Here is a 26,718-nt window from a genome sequence, read left to right as displayed (position 1 = left end):
GCTGTTGCCGGAAGATAAGTTGGGCGTGGCCCAACTGTAGTGGGTGCGCGCGCAATAGTTACATGCCTCGCGCGGGGCGTGACCTCTGGGTTCGATTGACAGGCGAACTCGTGCTAAACTCGTACATCGCGAAACCCCCTCCGAGTTCAACTCGGGAACATGGCGGCGGCAGCAGCAGCCTGTTTCATTGCATCCAGCGGCAGCAAGCGTCAGTATGACCGTCCGGACCCGTTCACCTGCATGACCGACGGAGAGTTTCAGCGTCATTTTCGCCTGTCGAAGACATCAGTGCGCTGGCTGTGTGACGAGCTAGGTGAAGACTCTCGTCTGTGGAGACAGCGTGGCGGGCTTCATTCGCTCACCGTCGTAGAGCAAGTCATCTGTGCCCTCCGTTTCTACGGGACTGGGAGTTTTCAGGGAAGCGTCGGCGCCGAGCGTTACATCGGACGCCATCAAACTACTGTTAGCCACTGTGTCAGAGATGTGTCTGACGCGCTTATCGATGCGGCAGTGCGTAAGCGGTGGCTAGCTTTCCAGAATACTGCGGCGGAGCGGGCATATATAAAAGAATGCTTCCCACTTCGTGGGAACATTACGAACGTAGTCGGGTGTGTCGACGGAACGTACGTAGGAATTAAGGCGCCTTCAATGTCAGCGTTACTGTGATTAACAGACTTTTTCGCTGGTTGATCACTTTTTGTCGATTGTTCTACTTATCTGTCAGGGTGCCTTCCAAATGGCTCACTTTCTTGGGAAAGGGGTTAAGTATAAATAGATAAATGGATATCACTAATTGTGTGAAGTAACCTATGAATCCTAATCTCATAAACAACTTGGGGTTCTTCATTGGTGAAGTTACTAAGTATGCACAATGCTGAATTTTGGTCATGCGTAATCTATCGGCCGCACTATGAAACAGCGAGGCATTGCACAATTTGTTGCAGCGCGAGATGTGGATATTGCGCCAAGCCGGTTGTGCCTATGCATTTGTGGCGAAATGAAAATGCATTGAGAATCTTAGTGTGTTGGCTTGCATGAAGAAAATACTTCAGATTGTTTGCTCTGTTGGCTGTCGATGCATGTGCCAGACGTTCAGTGCATCCTCTTTTTTTTTGGGGGGGGGGGCGGCGTTATTCTGGATGGATAAATTGTATATTTTCGTCTCGTAATGGGGCTCTAATTCTTAAGCATTAGAACAATGCACATCCGATACTCGTCATGAACCACCAAGGCATTATTACATATCGGGAGAAATGTGGTGCAGATGCCAATGAAAAGTGGGTCTTTAACCTACTATGATAAAAATAAAACTTGCAGAGCAAATAGACCATTTGTGCAGCTTTAGAGCAACGATTACACAAAACGTGATATGCACAAACGAGTAAACACTTGCCACATTGCCAAAGTAGGCTGAGCGACATGCAGCATATATTGGCATTGAACATGTCTCGTAACTGTTATTTTTATTGTAAGCCCTCGCTGTCACACCTTTCCCTCCAGCACTCCCTTTACTGAAACGTGGCACTGTCTTTCCATTGGTGTCAATGGTAACGGCAGCAGCAAGGCTGGTTAATGCTTGCCTCTTTGATTCCTGTGAGTTTAGTGGTAAAGAATATGGCACGTTCATACATATAGCTGTGCTGCAAAATTTAACATTTATGATTTTTCGGAGAACTAATTTGTGTTGGGAAATTTCAAAGATGTGCACCATTGTGGCCTAATAACTAGAGCATTGGTGAGGTTGAAGACGGTGTATTGGTATAGAAGCTTGAAGTTTCATTGCACAACAATTCGACGGGACACAAAGAGAAATACACACAGCAGAATGCTTTGCTGTGTGTGTTACACTTCTTTGTGTGCCGTTAAATTGTTGTGCGATCCAACTTAAAATAGAGCATTGGGCTTCTTTGGTGCAGGACCGAGGAAGTGTGAGCTATTCGACAACATGCCAGTGCCTTGCCACACACATATGGAAGTCAGAAGGTTTGCAAACAAAGCTTTGCTTTCAAATCCACCTGCTCATGTAATACAAGCGCTGATTGAAAGAACCATCACACAAAAATAATGGTGAAATCAATGGCCTGCGAAAAGTGTAATTTGTATATAGACACTGTTGACATAATAGGTGCCATACCGGTGCCATAATAGGTGCCATACCGGCCTCAAAATTGTACTGGACAGAGCAGTTTGTTTCCTATGTGAAGCTCGACCTCCCATTACATGCTGTGCAAATAACCAAGCTCAGTTTGTTTTGACGTGCTACACAACATTCAGTGTAATCTGTTTTTGATTCTAAAGAAGTGCCAAACACCACCTCTTTTTCAAGGACGTCATGGGAATATTTGGCGAGACCTTTTTCAGCCCCTCATAATGGAAGTGTGGTCAGCCAGCTTTGCTTGGATGCCTTTATAGATTTCTGCTCCTGATCATTGTGTGCTATCAAATTGCAGAAGTCTATGCAACTGGTGCAAGGCATTACGTGTTTCTATAGTCGGATACAACTTTAGGAGGCTGCGGAATCTGCACTTTAAGGCAGGTGAACACAAGCCTGCACCAATGGGCACGCACTCGAGACTTATATCGTGCTGCCAGACAGACTAATAGTGCTCGTTGGAGAGGGACTATTTCTTTAGACGTGTAGGCAATCGGCTGCTGCGCTTTGGTCATCTGGGTGGGGCCTCTCCTGTCTTCTGAAGTTTTATCCGACTGTAAAGGATGCTGCTTTTCATACAACACAAAAGGACAAAGTGTACAATTATTTGGCCTATGAAATGGATGCATCAGAAGTGTGCTATGCAAGGGCTTAAAATGTGTGAAATATGGTACATGCAATTATAAGACAATGTTAAAGAATATGTGGTATCGAACATGCATGTAATGGCACATTTGAATCGGGGAGTGTTGCAGTCATATGCACAGTCTATAGGTGATAGCATTATTAAGCTCCTGCTGTTTCCTTTCTTCATTGTGAATTACACACACCGTTCATCTTGTGGCTAATGAACACGCACTGTATTCTTGCACATAGAAAGAACAAACAGCATGATGACGTGTATGCTGCATTAGTGTATTTTTTATTTACATGGTCCAAGAGTGGCACAGGTTGTCTTACGTTTTTGCCTATTTTGAAGGGACACAAAGTGCATGTTATAAGTCTCCTAATATGCACAGCACAATGTTCACTGCAATAATTTTATTCATGTTCTTGAATAATAAACAAAATATTAAACTGAAAGCTCCTTTATAAGGTGCCTTCTGTGGGTTCGACAAGAGAGCAGTGAGGGCACCGATACTACTGTTGCGGAGCAGCCCTCTGGACCTTTGCCACACTCTCAAGAGCACGTGCCTGGCGCTCGCCTACTGCCACCAGGCGGTTGAGTGGCTCCAGCAGCAGAATGTTTTGCTGCAAAAAAGTGTATTGGAATGAATCAGCCACGTACAAACCATTATTTACAATGAAAAATGCTCGTTGCACTATTAGTACTAAGTGCCCTTAAATGTGGAAGCCTCTAGTGTAGTATGCTTAGTAAAACAATGCGTTGGGACAACATTGCTTTATTTTTCAAAACTGGGGTTTTCTTTTTCAGAGCCAATTGTCATGTTGATTAGTGTGCCAGCAGCTGAGGTGGCCCTGCACCTTCACGAGTCTCTACTGTCAGCACCACAAACCTATTTTTGTTCGCTGCAAAACAAATGCCTCACCCTACAATCCCGTCTTATATGAGCTGATTGCATCCTATGCCTACAAACATCATGTTCTTGTCCCATTACGCAATTTTCTACCATGCTTGGCTGTAGTTCTCTCTCCTTGACATTCATTCTGTAATGCTTATGTAATCACCTGATATGAATTGGCAACAAGTGATCGAATACGTGCATGGCCTGCCTGCCGATTCCTTTCTTTTTTAATCTCAACTAGCATATCAGTTGCCACGGTTTACTACGCCACTGTCTTCCTGCCTTAATGCTATCTGCAACAATTTTTGTTACTTCGCTTTCTACACAGTCCTTGACATCTCAAGTTTCTTTGTTAACCTCCAGGTTTATGTCCCATATTGCATAACCGGTGGAATGCAATGATTCTAGACTTTTTTCAAGGATATCGCTAACGTGGCGATCACGATTCGGTAATGCCTTCCATGTGCTGTTCAACCCATGAAATTTTTGTATAAGTTTCCTGCTTTATATCAGTACTTGCTATTGATATTTCACTTGGATAAAGATACTCTTCCATAAATTTTGCTGACCTAATGTCACTCATGAATTTCTGTTATCTCACCAAGTTGGTGAAGGTTACCTTCATCTTTTCCATATTTTCGCGGGCCCACTTGCATGTAAAAGCACGAACACTCATTGGTTCTCACTGCCTTCTTTAAACTGCTGGACATTCAGTTCGTTACTACGAAAGTGACTTAATCCGTGCACTCTTATTATGCTAAATACGAAACAGTAGAAATATACTTATCTGCAGTTTGTCGAAGTCTCCTTCACTGTGTTGGTAGCGAGATCCATCGTCGGTACTACCTCGTCGCATCGTAGCTATATAGGATGTCTACCTTTTGCCCACACTATGTAATGTTCGTGACGCTCGCAGTCACGCAGAGTGGAGGAACTCAGCGCACTCGCAGAAGCAGCACCGGACAAGTTGTTTCTTCAGCACTTCGCCGTGAACAGCAGGTGCGCGTTGCGATCTGTAAAATCGCCGAAGCTATTGGCAGTCTTACCGGGTGCACGGGAAGATTGCCCACGGAGGAACAGAACTATCCAAGAAATAGTGGCCTTCGTCGAGCCTGATCACTACGTCGCGCACTGCAAGCTCGTTGTACGGGTGTGTTTACACTGGGCCTCTCTGATGCTTAGCCGTCATGCTTGCCCGGTGAATGGATGCGATGACGCCACTACAGCGCTCCCTCGTGGTATAATGCGAAGCGTACTAAATTACAAATTAGTCTAAGACGCATTCAGTGCACATCTCGTAAGCTTCAAAATGCTTCTAAACCACGTTAAAGTAACTAGTAATATTGTACTAAATGCATTTGTTTTACAACTTGCTTCTGCATGTAATGCACTAGGTAGAACGACAAACAAGTGAAAGAAGGCACGGCCATGCACCGACGGTATGATCACGTGAGCCCCAGTTTGTCGACCGCCCAGAAGGCAACGCCCAAGGAATGATAGCCAGCCAGAGTGAATCTAGATAAACCAATGAAACTGGAGGCTTGTCGAAAGATAAACTGTGTCTCGGTACCATTCGTGCTTTAATCTTGGGGTGTCGCCAGAGCTCGTGAAGATCCCGAGTTTCGCCAAACTCGACGCATCCTGCATAGCACCCCAAGCTACAGAACAGGTATTCGGCTTTAACTCAGGAAGAGGACCACAGAGTTGAACCAATCAACGACAATCTTGTGGGCATCATTAAGGAGTGTGCAATAGAAGCCGGTGGTAGTTCCGTTAGACAGGAGACGAAAGATCTGATCAAGAAACGCCAATGTATGAAAGCCTCTAACCCTACAGCTAGAATAGAACTGGCAGAATTTTCGAAGTTAATCAACAAGCGTAAGACAGCTGACATAAGGAAGTATAATGTGGATAGAATTGAAGATTCTCTCAGGAACGGAGGAAGCCTAAAAGCAGTGAAGAAGAAACTAGGAATTGGCAAGGATCAGATGTATGCGCTAAGAGACAAAGCCGGCAATATTGTTATTAATATGGATGAGATAGTTGAAGTGGCTGAGGAGCTCTAGAGAGATTTATACAGTACCAGTGGCACCCACGACGATAGTGGAAGAGAGAATAGCCTAGAGGAATTCGACATCCCACAGGTAACGCCCGAAGAAGTAAAGGAAGCCTTAGGAGCTATGCAAAGGGGGAAGGCAGCAGGGGAGGATCAGGTAACAGCAGATTTGTTGAAGGATGGTGGTCAGATTGTTCTAGAGAAACTAGCCACCCTGTATACGCAATGCCGCATCACCTCGAGCGTACCGGAATCTTGGCAGAACGCTAACATAATCCTAATCCATAAGAAAGGGGTCGCCAAAGCCTTGAAAAATTATAGACCGATCAGCTTACTGTCCGTTGCCTACAAAGTATTTACTAAGGTAATCGCAAATAGAATCAGGAACACCTAAGACTGCTGTCAAGCAAAGGACCAGGCAGGATTCCGTAAAGGCTACTCAACAATAGACCATATTCACACTATTAATCAGGTGGTAGAGAAATGTGTGGAATATAACCAACCCTTATATATAGCTTTCATTCATTACGAGAAAGTGTTTCATCCTGTCGAAACCTCAGCAGTCATGGAGGCATTACTGAATCAGGGTTTAGACGAGCCGTATGTAAAAATACTGAAAGATATCTATAGCGGCTTCACGGCCACCGTAGTTCTCCATAAAGAAAGCAACAAAATCCCAACAAAGAAATGCGTCAGGTAGAGAGATACGAGCTTTCCAATGCTATTCACAGCGTGTTTACAAGAGGTATTCAGAGACCTGGATTGGGAAGAACTGTGGATAAAGGTTAATGGAGAATACCTTAGTAACTTGTGATTCGCTGATGATATTACCTTGCTTTGTAACTCAGGAGACCAATTGCAATGCATGCTCACTGACCTGGAGAGACAAAGCAGAAGAGTGGGTCTAAAAATTAATCTACAGAAAACTAATGTTTAACAGCCAGAACAGTAAGTTACAATAGATAGCGAGGCACTCGAAGTGGTAAGGGAATACATCTACTTTGGGCACGTAGTAACGGCGGATCCGGATCATGAGACGGAAAAAATCAGAAGAATAAGAATGGGCTGGGGTGCGTTTGGCAGGCATTCTCATATCATGAACAGGAGGTTGCCATTATTCTTCAAGATAAAAGTGTATAATAGTTGTGTCTTACCAGTACTCATCTATGGGGCAGAAACCAGGAGGCTTACAAAAAGGGTTCTACTTAAATTGAGGACGGCGCAACGAGCTATGGAAAGAAGAATGATGGGTGTAACTTTAAGGGATAAGAAAAGAGCAAATTGGGTGAGGGAACAAACACGAGTTAATTACATCTTAGTAGAAATCAAGAACAACTAATGGGCATGGGCAGGACATGTAATGAGGAGGGAAGATAACCGATGGTCATTAAGGGTTACGGACTGGATTCCAAGGGAAGGGAAGCGTAGCAGGGGGCGGCAGAAAGTTAGTTGGGTGCATGAGATAAGGAAGTTTGCAGGGACGACATGGCCACAATTAGTACATGACCGGGGTTGTTGGAGAAGCATGGGAGAGGCCTTTGCCCTGCAGTGGGCGTAACCAGGCTGATGATGTTGCTGCTGCTGCTGCTGATGATGATGATGTCGAGTCGGAGCTGCGCAGAGCTGCTTCCCATTGCTGTGTGGCGGGGTTGTTACGGTGGTCGGTTGTGGGTGTGCTGGTGAATGCCCATACCATGTGGTAAAGCGTGCCGCATTGATCGCAGTGTGGGCATTTATACGAATACAGCGCAGTGTGTATGGCGTGGTAGAGACTAAAATGTGGATATGTGTTTGGAGTTTTCGCCATATTACCGTTTCCTCTCCCGTCGGAGCGATGTGATCCGGCGGTAGTTTTCTTTGGTAAAAACGGTAGTGTAGTAGGATGTACGTGTTGTTTAATGGTATGGACTACGGGTGAAACTGCTCGGTGCGGCCCTCTCGCGGCTCCCTGTGTGCATGGGTTCGGGCGTAGGCGTGTGCCTGCTGGTTGCCGCGTAAGGACTCATGCCCCGGAGTCCACACCACTTGTGGGCATGGCGGGAGCTGGTGCGCCCCAGTCAGAATGCTATGTGTAGGCCTGGAAATTTTGGCCTTGGGAAAATTTCTGCATGTCGTCTGAAAATCTGTTAGAACTATGACGCACTCCCAGTGGGGTCTCATCGTAATGACTAACACGATCACTAGTTCCTCTGCTTCTGCAGCGCTCTCTCTGAAAACCGACATATTCACTTCGGTCTCATGATTGTCGACAACGCTGGTGACAAATTCGGTGCATCTTGCGGTGCTGGCCGCCTCCATGTACAGAACGTTGCGGTGGTTCTCATACTTCGTCGCGAGCGCCTGCGCTCGTACATGTCGCATTTTGAGGTGGAAGTGCAGGTGCATGTCTCTGGGAATTGGTGAGGCATGCATAGTTCCCTGTATTCGTGTTGCAATTTTTGTGAGTGCGCTGGTCTTCCGTATGAAATATCCAAGACGGTTCAACACAAGGTGTCCCTCTGTTGTGCGTTGTAGACTTTCCTTCTTGTATACCAGGTGGGCCTCTATAATTTCCCGTGCGTTGTAGTACACCCCTATCTCGTCGAGTCGAAAGGTAGTCGTTCCGGGTGGTAGTCCGAGCGCTTGCTTATAAGCCTTGCGTATTAGCCGGTCGTGTACCTCCACTTCCGCATTGCTTAATGGGGTTGAGATTAATATGCGATATATAATAGCAAGGCAGCGGAGGCAAGCTGCTTAAGTAACATTTTTCCCTGTACAGATTCGCAGACTGTGCGTAAGTGCCCCTATGGAAGAAGCAGGGATCAGCGAGCCGCCAGCAGTCTCCCTAGCCCCAACAGCACTTTTGGTTGTCAACACTTCTTGGAGCCACGCAGTGGTGTGCCTGCGATATGTCATGAGCCTGCGACCAGGACTCATGACATATCGGTGCCCAGGTTGTCGAATTCCCGTCTGACTGTCCCGCGTTCCTTTAGAGTACCCCTTCACAGGGCACGATGGTTGCTCCAACGAAATCCCGTCGGTATCGGGGTAGGACAAAGCTTGCACGTGACGGTTCTCCCAATTGTTGGCGACACGGAATACCGCATCCAAATGCACCATTTTGACGCTGTCCTGTGCTGAAGTAAATGTGCAGTGGCTGGGAGTTGAGATCTAAAACAATGTACTCACTGCGTCTGGCAAGGTGTGCGTCGAGTATTTACATCTCTCGTGTCGTACTACCGCGTGCCGTTTAATGGCTTCGACACCTACGGCAGGTACCAGCTTGCTGGTCGATTTGGAAGCTATGTACCATGCCCCTGTCTCTGTCGTAAGTTTTATGCGCCCTTTTAATAGTGGTAGTGATAGACTGCAGAATAGACCACGTCATGACGCAGTAATGTGCCACTAAATCGACGAAAAAACTCCTAAGAAACAAATATTTGGCACTAGTTGAAAAAGAGCACTCACCTTGAATAATGCACCATTCCCAACACATCAAAAGGAAGAGGATGCCTGCTTGAATAACTTTGACCATGCTTGTTAAGCTGTTATCGCAGCTACTATCGTTAGGGAAGAACGTCGAAACGTTTAGAAGGACGAGGTTATCTTAGAACATCTGTAAGAAACCTGCAAGGAATTTGAGATCACTTGCGGTTAGGCAAGCCCAAGCGGGACTCATCACAACAAAAGGCTTTGAAAGCATTACTACGCTTCGTCCGATGCACTCGCCTGTGTGAACACCTATGATGAGAACGCGCTTACTGATTGCTTTAGAGCACCTATGTTATGCACCCGCTCCTGCGTTTAGCGTCGGCGTTCCTCGGTGTAACTGGCCGAACGAGCATAGAGAAGGATGAAAGAGCGAAATTCATTGCTGCGGGGAATGAGAGCAATGCCCCCTAGAAGAAATTCGTTGCAGGCCCGAGTGCTTCTCGGCCACGTGATCATATGTCATCGGTTTGGGGCTGTCGGTGCGGCGTCGGTTGCAGTATAGATGTTTCTTGTAGGTACACATTTGTACGCGCTTCCGGGTTGCTGTCAAACGCACGTGGTTGCTGAAAAATTTGTTTGTTTGCTTGAACCTTTATTTTTATTCTTGAATCGGCAACGGCGACCGGCATCAGTGTTTATCGCGTGTTATGTGTGCCGAACAGGGTTGTGCAGAATTAGAATCAAGTGCCTAATGCACGGGATGTGTTGTGTGCCCCAGTAAACGTGCCTCAACGTCCACGTTTTTTCGTTCCCTAAAGCAGACAAAGCAAAAAAAAAACGTGCATATGTGGCTTTCCACGCGAAAAGCGTTCTGAAATGGTGAATGGTTAATTATTTCGCTAGTGGGTTGCTTCTACTGTTGGGTAGCAAGCCTTACTTACAACTCCTTTGTGGCATGTAAAGGCTAAATGCGTCAACCACCACCCGCGATGTCAGGTAGCAGCAATTATGCCAAAATATATATTGTCAAGTGTGCGAGCGTCACTTTAAACGCGAAAACTTAGTTTGAGAGACAAGATACATTGACCAAGCCACCGGCCGCACAGGGACCGCGTCGCTGTACCGTTTGTGGCTTCGACCTGAGGCCGTACCGACGGTATTCCCTAATTGCCCAAGCTAACTGTCTAGAGAAGGGACTACACAACAGGATCCAGAGAGCAAACGAATACGCTTAGACGCCGCTGTACTTCAGACAGTGCTCGCGGAGTCAATTCTAACCGCGTAATATCAGAAGCAAGTAGACATGCTTTGCGATTTAAAAGATCTGGCAAACTTCGTTCGAGATCAGCAGCTGACATTTTGGTATTTCATAGAAGACAATGAATAGTTCATTTTTTCTACTTACATACCTACAGCGCCGAATGTTGGGCGCTGGATTCTAGGTTGGTACGCGCCATGATATAGAGAAGAAGCAAGCAAGGCTAGAAGAGGTTCAGTACCGGGACTTCTCCACCCTAGCACCTAGCCCATGGGGCCCCTGCTAAGCTGCGAGGTAATCCACAATTTAGAAGTTGAAACTTACAAATGGTAATTTTAGCTCAGGGAAATGTAAAGTGTATAGAGGAACAATAAAAAAAAACAGGATGATATGTAAGAAAAAGTGTGTGTATAGGAGCTACATTTCGGCGAAATCACCTCCGCATCCAGATTCTACGTAATCATTGTCAGCCAGAGCATGTCAGCCAGAGCACGTCAACACCAAACTTGATGGTGTAAGTGCTATATCTTGCATTTTACGGCCACATCAAGTTTCGCTAAAACCACTTCGCTAGTGGCGAGGCCTAGCAAAGGCTTCGGCCGCCGCACCGCTGCAGATGGCGAACGCGCTGCTCAATGCCGATGCCGACGAAGCCCACCGATCGTCTACCGGGGCCCCGGAGGACGAGGACATGGAAATTCGCGAATCCCAAGGAGTTCTTCGGGCTGCTAAGGAGAACCAAGATGACAATGAGCCTTGGATCAATGTTACCAGTCGTGCCCGTCGCCGTCGGCTGCAGACACCCTCGACCACGCCACAACATTCCCGAACGCCACCGAAGCCCGTTCTCCGCCACAGCCGAGCGGCGATGCGCAAGCGCCGACAACCCCCCCTTCCTGCCGATGATTACAAGTTGGTGGTTCGCCCACGGAACGGCCTGCAGCTCAACAAGGTGAGCCCAGGCAAGTTAGTAGACGCCATCACAAATGAGGCAAAGCTACAAATCGGCTCCACCGGATTCAAAATACGCATCGACGAAGACCAAAACATCCTTGTTCTGAGCACTGCCTCAGAAGCTACGGCCTCAGCACTAAGCAAAATGCAAAAAAATTACAGTTGATGCAACAACACATGATATTGCAGCATACGGAATTTCCCCCGATAACTCTTGCAAAGGGGTGATATACAACATCGGTCACGACACCACACCCGAACTGTTAATTAAACGCATTGAATCTCCCGGATACGAGGCGCTAACATGTAGAAGACTGGGAAACACAACCACCATGGTGATCACATTCTTGGAAAAAACAGTACCATATTACATGGAATTTTCCGGCCTTCTTCTGCGGTGCTACCTCTGCAAGAGAATCGTGCCGCATTGCCGAACCTGCAACGAGACAGGCAACAGAGAGGACGTCTGCCGGCGGCCCCCCGCCACACCCAAGTGCAGAGAGTGCGGCACTTCGGTAGCAACGGAGCAGCACGAGTGCCACCCTCGGTGCTCTCTGTGCGGCGGGAATCCCCCGACAGCAGCGAAAACCTGCCTCAACAGGTTCCTGCCACCCCTAAACCGCCGGAAACCACAGCAGACCCTGAGAGCAGGCTCATCATCTCCGAGGCCACGTGGCGAGCACTCAGCATCCAACAAGTCGCGGTCCCCGAAACAACGCGGAGCTGTCCAGGGGAGGAGCAGTTCGAGGCCGCATTCCGGTTACGGTTCCAGGCGTAGGACCGCAAGAGGCAGGAGGGGAAGCAAGGGAGCAGCGCAGGTCACGGAGAAGGTGCGCTGGACACAGGTTGTTTTTCCCAAAGCTCGTCCACCTCCCCCCCCCCCCCCCCCTGTTGACACAAAGCTGGCACAGGCACATGCCCAGATTAGGCGTCTCACTGCAGAAAACACAAAACTAAAATCAGAAATCACTAGCGTACACGCAGAATTCGTAGCACCTAAAGATGAATTGCTTGGAAGAAATAGCACTACGCCTATACCAAACACGTCAACCCCACCCCCGGAGAAGCGGAAGCGGGAAGAGCAGCCAGCTCACACATTCACTTCAAATCCGACACCGCAACGAGCAACCGCGCAGCCCAATGCACCGCAGGGAGCCATACCCGTCCAATATGACACTCTCCAGAAGGTAGAAGAGGTAGTAGCAAAAGCTATTCAGAGCCTTCAGACATCCCTACAAGCTACTATGCAGCAACAGCTCACAGCTATACAACAGTCAGCGGCACAACAATAATTCGCAACTCAACAACAACACTCTAACACTCAGTTGGCGGAACGCATCATGAGACTAGAGGAACGCATACTAGCACCGGAAGCTCGTCAAAGCCGGCGCCCCAAGAAAACATCCCATCAGGCCCTACCAGAATTGCCAGATTCTCTGGACTCCCCAGAACCCCATCTTGTGCACGCACCACCACCCCTTGATGACCAAGGTGGCTCCGCCTCAACATATATGCAGTAAGCGCGGGGGCTCCCCAGGCGAAACCACGGTGTGGCAGTGGAATTGCCGGGGCTACAAGAACAAGTGTGGATCACTGATACAATACATCGCTACATCAACAAGACCACCTCAAAATAATCGCACTGCAAGGAACGAACACACACGTCAGCCTAACCGGATACGTCACTTATGGCACCGATACAGGCAGCAGCCTTCACAGCCTAATCAGTAAGAAGCTAGTGGCCGTTCAACACTATCTCCAGCAATCCGAACCGCTTGCCATTCTGCTCGAAATTATCCCACAGGCAACAAAGAAGAACGGTCCCATGTTTGTTCTAAACGTCTACTGTCGGCCGAAAAGCGCGCCATTGGTCCTCAAACTGGTTTTGGAGCAAGCCACGCACGCAGCAGGCAACCATCCGCTTCTAATTGTGGGCGACTTTAATGCAGCCCACCCCCTCTGGGGTTATACCTACACCAGCCCCAGGGGAAACATGCTTCACAAAGTTATTGAGGACATGGATCTCCCACTCGTCAACGATACAAGGAATAGCACAAGGCTCGGCACAAGTGTTCAAAGAGACACGAACCCCGGCTTAACCCTCACCAGAAGTAACCCCCAAGCTTGCTGGACCAATCTGGAGGAGTACCTAGGCAGGGACCACGCGCTGCTAGCCACCACTCTCCGTGGGCTCGAATCCAAACCAGGATAGGCATGGCTCGCCTCACGGATTGGACCAGGCTGCGGGAGATAAGAGAAGAAAGAGCTGAGAACGAACAGAGCCAACAGCTTCAGTCAATTGGGGACTGGATCACTCGGCTTCACCAGGATGTGAAGGTGCCAATGAAATTGCTTGAAACATCCACTACCACTCCAAGCATCGACGCTCGCTTGCTCCACATGTGGGAAGCCCGGCGTAGCCTGCTGAAGCATTGTAAAAGGCAAAGATTAAGTCGCAAGCTCAAGAGGCGAATAGCACTATTCACAAGAGGCTGCGGAATACGCTACCACGCTATGCCGAGAGAATTGGCTATCCCTCTGCGACAGCTTGAGAGGAAGACTGAGTACTTCCAAGACGTGGAAGCTATTGAGGTATTTAATCAACCCGGACAGCAGCAAAATGGCATCCCACCAAAATATGGCCCGAGTAATTCACCAATTTCCTGGAAACGAGGCGGACCTCCTTTTGACTCTCAAAGCCCAGTACTTCCCCACAAAGCCATCGGAGCCTCTGCCACCCCACGCCGGCACCCCTAACGAGCTCCTAGATGAGGACATTCATCTACATGAGGTAACAGCGGCGATAATGGGTTTGAGATGCCACACAGTCCCGGGAATGTACCAAATTACCCATAAGGCACTTGTAAATCTTGACAGCCCCTCGCTACTAGAGCTTACCGCTCATCTTTATGAAGTATGGAGGAAAGGAAACCTTCCCGTGGACTGGAAAATAGCCGAAGTTCGTCTGATACCCAAGCCAGGCAAGCCACCAGCCATTGAGAACCTACGACCGATCTCCCTCACTTCGTGTGTAGGAAAGCTCGTAGAGCACATCATTCTCAACCGGCTACAACCATTCCTGGATGACTCGGGGAAACTTCTAACAACGATGATAGGATTCCGTCCACACCACTCAACTCAAGACATCCTACTTCAGCTGAAAGAGGAAGTGATAGTACCAGCGACACGCAACTCCCCCACGGCTATCCTCGCCTTAGATCTTAAAGGGGCGTTCGATAACGTCAAGCACACAGCAATCTTACAGAGGATAAACACGCTGGGCTGTGGGGCCAGGACGTACTCCTATATCAGAGATTTCCTCTCAGATAGACAAACCATCCTAAAGGTCGGGGACAAAGCGACAAACCCCTTCCTACTGGGCGGGCGCGTCACGCCACAGGGCGCAGTTTTATCCTTTCTCCTTTTCAATATCGCCATAATAGGCCTACCACCGCTCCTGATAACATCACAGGGATCCGGCATGGCCTATATGCCGACGACATTACCATCTGGTCGTCCACAGGGTCCATCGGGGAAATGGAGAACCGCTTGCAGGAAGCTGCAGACGTGGTGAGCGACTATGCTAAGTCATGCGGGCTCAGCTGCGCCCCCCAAAAGTCGGAGCTGCTCCTGGTCTCACCGCGACAGAAGCACACATCCGACTCGCCCACTATCAACATACAACTGGAGGGACACACCATCGTTCCGTCTCAGAGCGTAAAGATATCGGGAATGGTTTTCCAGTCGGATCGCACCAATACAATATTAATTCAAAAGCTTAAGAATACAACAGCCCAAGTTACGCCCAGGATCCGGTGAATATCAACCAACACAAGAGGCATGGGGAGGCGGACATACTTCGGCTTGTCCAAGTCTTCGTCGTGTCTCGAATAACTTACGCTATTCCATACGCATTACTCAACGAGACGGAACTCAAGAAAATCAACACAATGATCAGAAAGGCATGTAAGCAGGCTATGCGCCTGCCAATCAGTACTTCCACAGAACGCCTACTTCGACTAGGTGTGCCCAACACGACCGAGGAGCTGATTGAGGCACATTTATCCAGTCAGCGAACAAGGCTGGTGGTTACGGAAGCAGGGAGGTCCATTCTCTCACGTCTGGGGCTATCTGCCCCTCTGAGCCATCCGCCGCCACAGACTGTGAGCTTACCCCATGCCATCTGGAGCAACATCACCGTACATCCTCTGCCTCGCAATATGCACCCAGTGCACCACGCAGAGCGAGGGCAGGCCCGCGCCCCAGTCATAAACAAGCGATAGGGACTCTACCCTCTAAAGCTTACACGGACGCGGCTTCTTACTCCAGACGCGCAGCCACAACAGCCACCGTAGTCGTCAACACAGAACATCAGAGCAGCATTTCGCTCACAGGAAACAATCGCCTCCAAGCCAAGGAAGCGGCCATAGCCCTCGCGCTCTCCCGAACAGAGGTTGAAGTCATAGTGACAGACTCCCAACAGGCGTGCCGCAACTTTGCTAGCGACAGAATTCATACCATTACGCTCCGGATCATCAATCAAAAGCCGCCAACGAGATCAGTCATGATCATCTGGGCGCCAGCTCATCAAGGCATTCCTGGCAGCGAGTTCGCCAACCACGTGGCTCGAGATCTGACCCACCGAGCCGACGCCGAGGACTCTGAACCCGAGCGCATGCATCCTCTAATCTCTTACTAAGACATCACACAACACTACAAGCTAACCCGCAGAACATATGCACCCCCACACAAGTCACTACCTAGAGAGGAGGAGCGATTCCTCCGAGCTCTACAGGTTAATACATTCTCTCACCCAACCAGAAATCATCTCATAGACCGGACACAATTATCTCCGCAATGCCGCTTCTGCACAGAGCTCGGGTCCCTCAGGCACATAGTAGGGGGTTGCAGAGCGGCACCATTAAATTCTCCGAACCCTAACCCCACTAACGAGCTTTGGGAGAGATCTTTGGCCAGCTCCGACCTCGAGGATCAGCAACGGCTGATTGCGAGGGCCCAGGACGCGGCCCGAGCTCAAGGCATTCTGGAATGAGGACGCCTCTCCAAAGCTGCATTCACCCAATAAAAATGTTTATTCTCTCTCTCTCTCAAGGATAACTAATCGGAGACTATCACGGACTATGCATAATTGATGGACTTAATACGCCTACATCCAGCACCACTGCCATGAATTCAGCTGCTAATATGGGCATGCAACCTGACAGCCAAAGAGAAGGCATCCAGTCAAGAATTGGGCAAGCTATACCTACACGTGATTACTCTCTGCGAAGGAACTGTCGCAATTACGGTGTTTGGTTTAAGGCTCTGCAGATACTCTTGTCACAGACCGTCTTGAATACGACGAGGAAGTAATTTCACATTATTATGAAAAATGTCACTGCAATGAATAGCAGACGCAAACGGGTAGCAAACGGGTGTCCTAAATACATAGTAGATGAGCATGTTCATCGGCCCAAGCAATCGTTGCACGAATCTAATTTGTGGGTTAGGCAATTTCGGCCAGTTTACACAAAACAAGAAAGACAATGCAGGATAGTAAACAAAGAGCCTCTGAGAATGTAGTAGAGGTGAGTAATAAATTCTCAAGAATGTATGAATTGTGAAAAGGCAGAACCTGCGCGAAAGGCAAATAACAATTAATTGTAAAAAATGAACAGCATCTGCGGCAAATTAAGAAACCTTAGACATAAGCACATTGCTTCCTCGTTCTATCGGAATTAGCAGGCGGGACTTGTAGGCTGGAGCTCCAAATAAGAGTGCGCAGCCGATTTATAATATAGCACCAACGTACATACGGAAGATCATTAGGAGTGTGTCTCTGATCAATCCTATTTGACCACCACATACGCGAAATGCCAATGGTACAGGTTTCTTTTCCAGTCACAAAATTTTATGTGCGGATACCAGTTGAGAAAGGTGTCGCAAATCACACCAAGGTGACTTATACATAGCAGCAGTTGCAGTCACCTTGCGCATATCTAAGTTCGCTGTATGTGCACTACAGGTCGCCCACATATCTGCCGGCTAGAACCCCTTCATGCCTCGTGACTGTGATGATAACGGCTAATCAACTGACGCGGGCGCAGGCCTGCATGGAAAATGCGTCCTGTTCTTATCAACCTAAAGAACGTTTGAGAACGTCGGTTCTGCCATGATCCCGAGCTGCGTCACCATTCTGCGCCTGCGCGGATTCCTTGATCACTTTCATATAAGCTGCACTCCCGGAAGAATCCCCTCAAAGCAGCAGTTGTGGTCGCATTGAGCACAGGTTACATTGCGGTCTCTATGGTATAGGTCATTTGTTGTTGCTTTTGCGTTCTTATCCGTTATATGATTTGGAACCGCGACTGCTGCTTCGGCTGCTGTTCCTGTTTCATGCTTTTAGTGTTTTGTGTCTTTATCTATGATAATGCCTACATCTGCAGAACTTTCCAAGAAAATTGATGACCTCCCGGCCACCTTTCAGCAAAGGTTTAATGACCGCATCGACCACCTAGTCACTAATATAAACTTCAACCTTCAAGAGGCAGACATTGATGTGAGGAATCTGGAGTTCCAATTCATTGTCATGGACAGTAGCCGCGTGTACGCGTGTGCAGCAGCTTGAACTAACTGCTCCAAACAGGTTCCTAAAGCCTGAAAGTTATGCACTAGAAAGGAGTGTGGCCGAGGTTAAGCAATACTGGAGGTTAAAAAATGTTGAGATAAACAGCGTACTTGCTATCGAATAAGTTTCCATAGCCCTGACGACACCACTCGGCGACAAAGATTTCTTGAATGATGTACATCGTGTGTCAGCAAAATCTTGCTTGGTGAACAAAAACATGCTCAGTTTCGTTCTCGCCCTAATAATATTGGCTTTGTAAAGAAAGCATGTAAGGTGCTGCCTAATACTAGTAGTTTCGGGTTCTCAGGGAAAGGCTGTTTTTGTGAACGGCCGTCTTTTATGAGGCAATAATTGCGTTCACTAGAATTGGCGCTCAAGAATGGAAATATTGGCTTTATCTGTGAACATACAACTGTAATAGTACTGCTACTGTGTTCTTTAACGTCACTACAACGTGACAGCATAATAGTCTAATAAGGTAACAGTTCTGGAGCAGCATTTTTATCCTTTCAAGATGCGTTGTTTAGACTAGCTGAATGTGCAGTATTCGTAATTTGTAAAACACCAGGAATATTCTATAGACACAGTGGCTTATTGTTTTTTTTTCACAATTTATGAATACCTCCAAGTGTTTCTGGTGTCCAGCATTTCCAGATTTCAAAATTTGCATGCGACGCAAAACGGGCTTTCTGGCCGCGACAAAGAATATTCGGTCATATTGGATGTGGGGCCTGTGGGTCGGGAGAGTCTTGTTTTCTTCAGCCATATTTTGTGTTATAACCCGCAGCACTTAGAAGTTACTCTCTAAAAATGGCACTTTCGCGTAAAATCCACGTATATTTACAGCACGTGTTCGTTACAGGCACACTGTGATCATGTGTGTAATTGCTCCTTATGCGCACGTGTTCAGTTGGAGTTGCTGCCTGATGTTCATTCTTTTAGAAAAACGATAACGCTCTTCTGAGCACCACCCTGTGATATTTTCGAAGAACAATCTGTAAGTGGAGCTCGAAACGGCTTCATGCGTCCTTAGAACGACTCACGTTTAAATTTCGCGTGAACACTAAATGTTTTCTATATTTTTACTGTGAAAGAAAAATTTAGTTTTCAGTTCTGTTTTGACAATAAAATAAAACAACTTTATAGTGCCTATAATATTACAACAGCCCTTTCGGCAGCGGCCCGTGTTACTCTGAGTAAGCACATCCTGACTTGAGAAACACAATCGACAAGCGCGAGTACAGAACCAACAGAACCAACAGAAACTACAGCACAGAGCCTACAAACCAAGAACGTGTGATCTTCTTGCGTTACCTTCATTACTGTGTTGTCTTGTATTTAGCAAACCAAATGTTAGAAATCGAGTGGAAATTACAGGGTAGCCGCGTCCGAGCAATGATGTGTTGGGAACATTATTAATTCAGATTGTGAGAGCCAATGACAATGCCAATGACAGGAAAAGCACAAGCCAACATAACAGAACTTGCAGTTTTCTTTTGTTCCCATCATTATACCGGTGTTGTCTTGTTTTTGTTAAAGTAATTGTTAGAAATTCTAGGGTAAATTTGAGGGTAGCCCAGTCAGAGTGACGGTATGTTGAGAAAATTTACTTTGATTGTGAGAACCAAGAACCCGAACCAATTTATGCACGCTTGCAGAAATTTCAGAGTTTGGTGAAGACAAACTGAATTTGAGTATTCATGCAGCATACATATAAGACACAGTCCCTCCTACTTTGTCGCCGACAATAGCGAACATCTCAATGCAGTCGGGCTCGAATATATTTGGCAAATGATAGAGAAATCTGAGATCTCTATTTGAAGGTAAACTGGAACTCACCCTGAGTGTAACCTCCACATACGCAAAGAAACGAAATCCTCTATTATTGGCCCAAACCAATCTGCTCGGTCTGTCTCCTGATGGCTCAGCAGTAACGGGAATCAGGCGTGACATTAAGATGGGACATGGGTATAAAAATCTATCGTTATGAAATCGGCGACCTCTGTGCTCTTATATCGCAGCTCGTTTAGCACACACCATAAAACAAAAAAAATTTAACTTCGTTGTCAACTCGGCACCCAATCTGACACCTCCAAATATCATGTTTTAAGTCACTACGTTAGCCTGTTGGTTAGTCCATTGTTCGTGCACTTTTCATGGCGTGGCTACAGCACGCTAACCCGCTCCTCTTTTTTAAAGAATCTTTTTTCAAAATAGACTTGCCACGGAGAAATTTTACAAACAGAAGCATACAGAAATATATATTTAAATCATGATGATTGTCTTGGGGAGGTAGGCAAGAAATATTCCCCAGGCTTAAAGGGGGTCTACGCTTCCTACTAAAGAAACAATTTGGTTGATAGGAACATGTCTAATATAGTAATTTAAGCAGCGACAACAAAAAAATACCATTTTGAAGGAAAACTTGAAAAGTATCTTACAACTTGCTCTCTCATAACGATTGTACAGACAAAGGCTAATAAAATCACTCCATGAATGATAGAAGCATTGTATGAATTTAATACAAAGCATAGTGGATGAAAAATCATCTGTAGACCATTATTCATAGGTATTTCAGCTATAACCGAATTTCCTGATGCTCGGGAATTGTATGTGTGCGCTTTATGGTTTAACTTCGGTAGCCAAACGAAAAAGGCACTCTGCATATCGCTGAATTTATAACTTTTAGGGAACCCATTATTCTAAATTACCAGTATTAGGTTAAGTGGCTCACGAATAGGTTTGTATGGCAAATCGAACGCAGCATTGGCGATTTTGCGCGCAGCATATTTTTGGATTGTATATAATTTGCTAGTGCCGGAAGAAGGAGTCGTGCTCAACACCAGAAAACCCTAGTTTCTAGTCAACAATAGTTGACACGCTGTTCAGAAAGTGTTTTTGACAAATCACGCATGTAACAAATTTCCTTATGACTCATTGTTAACCAGACTCAGGCGTTACACTAGGTAGGGGTACGGGTTTAAGAGTCTACCGTTATAAAACCGGCGACCTCTGCGAGATCTCTAAATATTGTTGCTCGCATCGCACACGCTGTAAGGCAATAAAACTTATTAGGGTTATTAGAGGCTTGGGAGAGTATGTCGTGGTTCATAACGGTGGTGTTTGCGTAGCGCACAAAAGTAGGAAAGCAAGGACAGAGGCGAGTAAAGAGCGCCAACTTCCAAATAATGTTTCTTAGCGGACGAGCCTAAATATATGCGTGGCAAACAGGAAAACACACAGAAGAAAGCGGGGATACGCAGAACCCGCACATCAAGTCAAATTACTTCAGGTCGCAGCTAACGCGAGAAATAATAGAAGCGGAGTGCATTCACAATCATAGGTGACCGCTGCGTAAGCACCACTTCCAGTGCTCGGTCATCAGCTGAGCAAGATTACCTGGCCGAGCGCAGGGCAATCGTGGGCACGTGAACTGATTTGACTTGATATGCATGGTTCTGCGCATTCTCCTTTTTCTGCAAGTATTCCTGTTTGCCGGGCATATATTTAGGCTCGTCCGCAAATAAAGATCAGCCTTAAGACGACCTGCAACATGTTTTAAAACAATGTTAAATGTTATGTTAAGGTTTATACACTATTATGCAGCGCCATTTGTTACCGACATTCCGTCGACGGAGAGCGATGACAAATTTGAAATCACTTGTGCAGACGTAGGTTGGTGCTCTCTACGGTGAGGGAGCGCCATGCTTTCCTTGATCTAGAGTGCTGGTATGAAACGTTTTTGTTGTGGTGTTAGCTTTGTTCCACCGAAAGAAGATCCGTTCCGTTTCTGCTCCGGAACGAAAAAAAATCTCTAATGGTTCAGAAGGGTTTCGTTTCGCATGCAAACATTTTAGAAGCGAGGTAAAGATAGAAACAAAGTATTTACTTTTCCCAATAACTGAATTAGGAATTCTGAGATCATGCAGAACGCCTTGGGTAAATGCGTCGAGCATGATCTCAGAAGCGGCCCGTCTTCTAGTGTACTCACCGAAATGCGAGACCGCTTTTCCTACAAAAGAAACTCATACGAACATAAGCAAAATGGTAAATCTTCGTAACAAATCATACGCTGGGCCCCCAGAAAACGAAACAATGAACTCTTCAGCGCGCAAGCCCTGGGTTTCGCTACGACGCTGATCACCTAATGCACCGAGCGGCTGACTCTTAATAATGGAGCGCTCGACCGGTTCTCGCTCGCAGTATCCCTGCTTGAGATACGCACTTCTGCGGACCCTTGAGATATGCGCTAATTCTGACGATGCCTAACCTCGGTTCTTTCAGATCGCCGAGTTTCCTATTGAACTGAAAACGGACAAAGAAAAGTGGGCCGATTCCACGTCCTGTGGGAATCCATGCTTTGCGGAGCAGTGAGCGGTGAGCCTACCAAGTTAACGAAATGACCATGACAGCACTAAGATATAGGGGGCTGTTTCATGACATACATGGTACGCATTTCATTACATTCATGTTATGACCTTATCAGTTTTGTTCCTCATACACTCGACGTAGACCATAAAAATTTAGTACACACCAAGGTAAGGAAACAACCATGAGAACACCAAGACGTAGGCGGCTGTTTCACTACCTACATGACACGCATGTCATTACATTCATGTCATGTCCAATCATTTATGTTCGTCGTTCACTCTTGTCATACTAAGCCAATTATCGTACATGGCAAGTTAACCAAACGACCATGAGAGCACCAAGACATAGACGACTACACAGATAGCAGCAAAGTGGCAGGTGCTCGCCATGAAATAATTCGCATTTAAAATAAATAACGTTTCGGTTACGTTTTCGTTCCAGTAAAATAACATTTTGCTTCGTGTATAGTCTGTATTTTCGTTCTGTTCCAACACACTGACTTGATCTGTCATCAAATTCTCAACGAGCAGAGGTACCACGCTCAAATATTGCCAGGCTAACAAACATTTCGAAGTTAGGTTCTCAGGCACATTAAACCTGGCTACCAGCCACCGAAAATATATGCGCTGAAACTTTAGATGCCGATCGGAGCATGAGAGCATGGCATAGCGTTTATCGTGTAAGAGCGTAACAAATGGAGACGGACAACAAGGTACGACGCATGCGCTTTATTGTAGAGAGGTGACAATTGCATTTACAAATCAGAACGTGTCAATAAAAAAAATGGGCAAGTGAATACGAACAAAATTTACTATAAAGAACTTTACAACGTTCAGGTGAAATATTAGCAATATTATTTCGTAACAACATTATTTAGGTATGCGCATCCTTCCTGTGGTAATGAAACGTAGTACTGAGTCAAACTTACCTGCGCGGCCTTATTAATATGATAGTTTTGGCTATTGCTCGGGTACGCTGATCTTGGTGTCTCGTGAAAACTGCCATGTCTGCAAAATCCTGTACGTAACTTAGTGAATTCAGTGCACCTTGACGAATGTACCTCAATTCAAAGCCAAGCATCGAACTCTCAAAATAATCCTCCCAATATGGCTTGTAACCGGCAGGCACGCATCCCTACCTCTCAATATCTTCCGTCACTTGGCCACCCGCCTCACCCTCCCACCTTGATCCACTCCCGTGAAAATTGCGTGGGAAACACATGCCCCCATGCGATCGTGTGCCTGCTCCCACCCACGTATCTTGTTAGGGGGGGGGGGTGAAGCTTTCTTAGAACGCTTCGAGCCAGGGTGTGACCCATACACCGGCTGTCACATCAACATGGAAGCGGCCGCACTTTTCACTGCGTGTAACGCGTTCATGTTGTCGCCTTCCAGTGATAGAAGCAGATGTCCGGCTTTCAAACTAGTCGCTCACGTCTCTTACTACAAGCTGGCCTACGCTTACAGTGTAACTACCAGATATGAACACTTCGCACACAACAGATGCCACAGAACACGGATTCAATTTATACACAACTCCAATCTTAAAGCCCACATATAATACACACCATGCACTATGCGTTCATGGAAGTTTTGATTCCAACGACAATAATAAAGCACAGCATCAACGCAATAACTAGACAAATGAGCATTCAGCATGCATTTTAAGGAGTTGTGGTGCTTTGTCAGGCGGGCGTTGATGCAACACAACTTGCCACAAAAAAGCGGCACTTTGTAATTACCACAAACACCACATGGCACAAAGCTGGAGGTGTGCTTCGCTGAACTGTCACTTAGCTGAAAAATTGCTTCGCGCTAAGCCGTTGTTTAATTCATCGAAGAAGTGTCGCAAAGTTTGCTTTTTGCCAGCAAATGAGATATTCACGTTCTCTTTTCGTCAATCTTTATGACGCGGTGTGACCCTCTACGCATGGAAGTACGTAATTGTCGCTCATTTCGACTTATTAGGGACTCCGGTGAGGGGTTCACTAGGGCGATTTCGTCCAGTGAATTTCATGCGTTCAAACAAATGCTGGGAAGCTCATGTCAGAAAGCAGAAACATAGCCAGAGGAGCAAAGTCGTTGCACCTTTGCGCCGAAACTAGCTTGCATAGTGCTGACCCACGAGTGTCAGAATTCAGGCGTTACGTTATCACATCGTTTCTAACAATCTTGGAATGGTATGACGCGGCAATCAAAAGGAGCATAACTGACCTTGGTGCACACGACTAGCACGCATGCTTCTTCGTTAAAAGGTAAGGACAGACAAAGAAACTACTAATTACTAAATTAGCGGCCACCCAAGGAAAGGGCAAGCTACGGCCACTTTGTATAACCAGCTTGAGAAAGTTAAGCATCGCAGTGACGCAGTTCATCCCCCTCTACAAAAAACCAAGTAATCGTTAAAAGGAGTGAACGCGCGAGTAACTGAGCCTGTAGGCTCTGATCTGCCCGGTCAGACAGGCAAATTCAGTGACACTTCGAGCGAGCGCCGTTCACCTTTATTGTCACTCGCAAGCTGTCAGACGCAAATGTCTACCGACATTCGCGAGCAAGTGTGTTCGACGAACTCGCTTCGCTGTGCTGAAGTGCGAGGGCTCGATAGCTGTGCTTCAAAAGATATATAAATAAATGCTGACAGCAGAATCACCGCAATTTTTAAGATATCTGTTTCGTAATTTCAGGTGTTGTGAGCGTCATTACCACAGCAGTGAAGCCAAGATGAGCTTTAAACGTTCATTTCCAGCGCCATCCGCCATTTTGGCTCTTGAGATTTTAGATACAAATTGTGCTTGTGTTGACTCAAAGCAAATAGATATGTTTACGATATTATGATATTTAAAATTTTTAGTGCGAAGCTTCTTTGAAATGAGCATTTATTTTTGTAATAAAAGAGTAAACGTTATAAAACTCAAAATGCTTGGAGTCATATCAAGCTCCACATTTCTAGATCATAATTGTCATCAATCCTTAATGACACTCCGTTTTGCCGCCTAGCACCATGGCACCGAACTGACACTCAGCAAGGCACAGTGCCCTCGCTTGAAGTGTCGCTAAACTTGTCCATCTGACGGGTATAACTAATAGTTACAGTAACAGATTTTGCAGGAAGTCCACTGTCACACTCGACCACGAAGGTCAACCAATTCAAGACCATTAATTATGGTGTCATGAGCAAGCTTCTCATAAGCACCCCTAAGGTTCGCAAACATAACGACATATAACTGTTTACATAACTTGTGATGCCCAGCGTAACTCATTAGATTGATGACATTATCAATGGAGTAACGGAGACACCGAAAACTGGGCACAGCATTTGGATAAACATTGCAGGGTTTAAGTAGCCCACCACTCCACTTCGTCGAAAATAATTCGTTCCACCACTTTTCCTGCGCAACTATCCAACGCATTTGCCAAGTTTGGCAGATTTGATGGGCGGTACCAGGCATATGTAGGCATGTATAATTTGCTATTAGCCTCTAGAACTTGTACAAGGTTACGTTTATGTAGGCCATTTATTGCAGCAGATTGTGATCACGAGAAGGAAATTCAGAGAAAAATAAAAATGGTTTGGCACTCGTATGGCTTGCATAACCAAATTATGACAAACAGCTTACTGTCATTCTAAAATTAAAAACTAAAACTCCAAAAGGAAGCATCAGAGGATGGTTTTCGTCGTTTATGCTGTTATTAGCACTAAATCAATGTAGTGGCACGCAGCATTGCCAGCAGCAAAATGCGTCATGCATGACGCGTATGCTCCAGCAGAGATCCACTCTCGAAATTTCGTCTGGCCGCGATACGCAATCTAGGCCTACCACCACGATGTACTGTGGCGCTCATCTGAATACCTTCACATGATCATCAATTTATCCGGAAAATAGAAATTTGCTAATTATAGAAGTAATTTCCTGCGGGGAACACCATGCCGTTGAGACTTTTCAAATTGAACATAACGTGCAGAGACTTACAACGTCTTCGTCGGTCAATTTATACTGTTATCTGATTGAGCCAAGAATAGAAACTGCACACTCATTTGGGGAGCTTCTGAGAAAAAAAAAACGTCTGGACTTTGGATTTTTCACCTTGAATTTGTACCCATGGCTTACGATAGCAGAACTACTGTGTAGACTGTCAAAGGGATAGATAATGTCTTATGGCATGAAACATTTCCCGTGTTATGATAAGGTTTTTTTATTTTCCAATTTTTCTCGTGTTGTGTAACAGAAGAATCAATAAATCCTGGAACCATCACAAAAAACGAAGAAAGATTATGGTGAATTTGTTCAACGGAGCAACCTCGACCACATTACCACGACGCTACGACAAATGCATGGCGACGACTGTGCGATGACAGAGAGAC

The 26,718-nt window shown here is 46.3% G+C and overlaps 1 protein-coding gene across 1 annotated transcript in view; it reads right to left on the bottom strand.

Annotated features, from left to right (window-relative positions):
- The window catches only part of LOC135916076 (uncharacterized), an 85,169-nt gene extending 65,207 nt beyond the window's left edge, over positions 1-19,962 (bottom strand). The window contains exons 1-2 of the mRNA XM_065449313.1: positions 19,825-19,962; positions 9,182-9,340 (exon numbers count right to left, since the gene is read on the bottom strand). Of these exons, the coding sequence (XP_065305385.1) occupies positions 9,182-9,248 (67 nt within the window). The 5' untranslated portion in view covers positions 9,249-9,340; positions 19,825-19,962. The remainder of the gene's footprint in view (positions 1-9,181; positions 9,341-19,824) is intronic.
- Positions 19,963-26,718: the final 6,756 nt, after the last annotated feature.

The sequence above is a fragment of the Dermacentor albipictus genome, chromosome 7, assembly GCF_038994185.2.
Source record: "Dermacentor albipictus isolate Rhodes 1998 colony chromosome 7, USDA_Dalb.pri_finalv2, whole genome shotgun sequence".
Lineage (NCBI taxonomy): Eukaryota > Metazoa > Arthropoda > Arachnida > Ixodida > Ixodidae > Dermacentor > Dermacentor albipictus.
The sequence above is the reverse complement of the archived record's forward strand: the minus strand, read 5'-3'. Positions and strand labels throughout refer to the sequence as shown.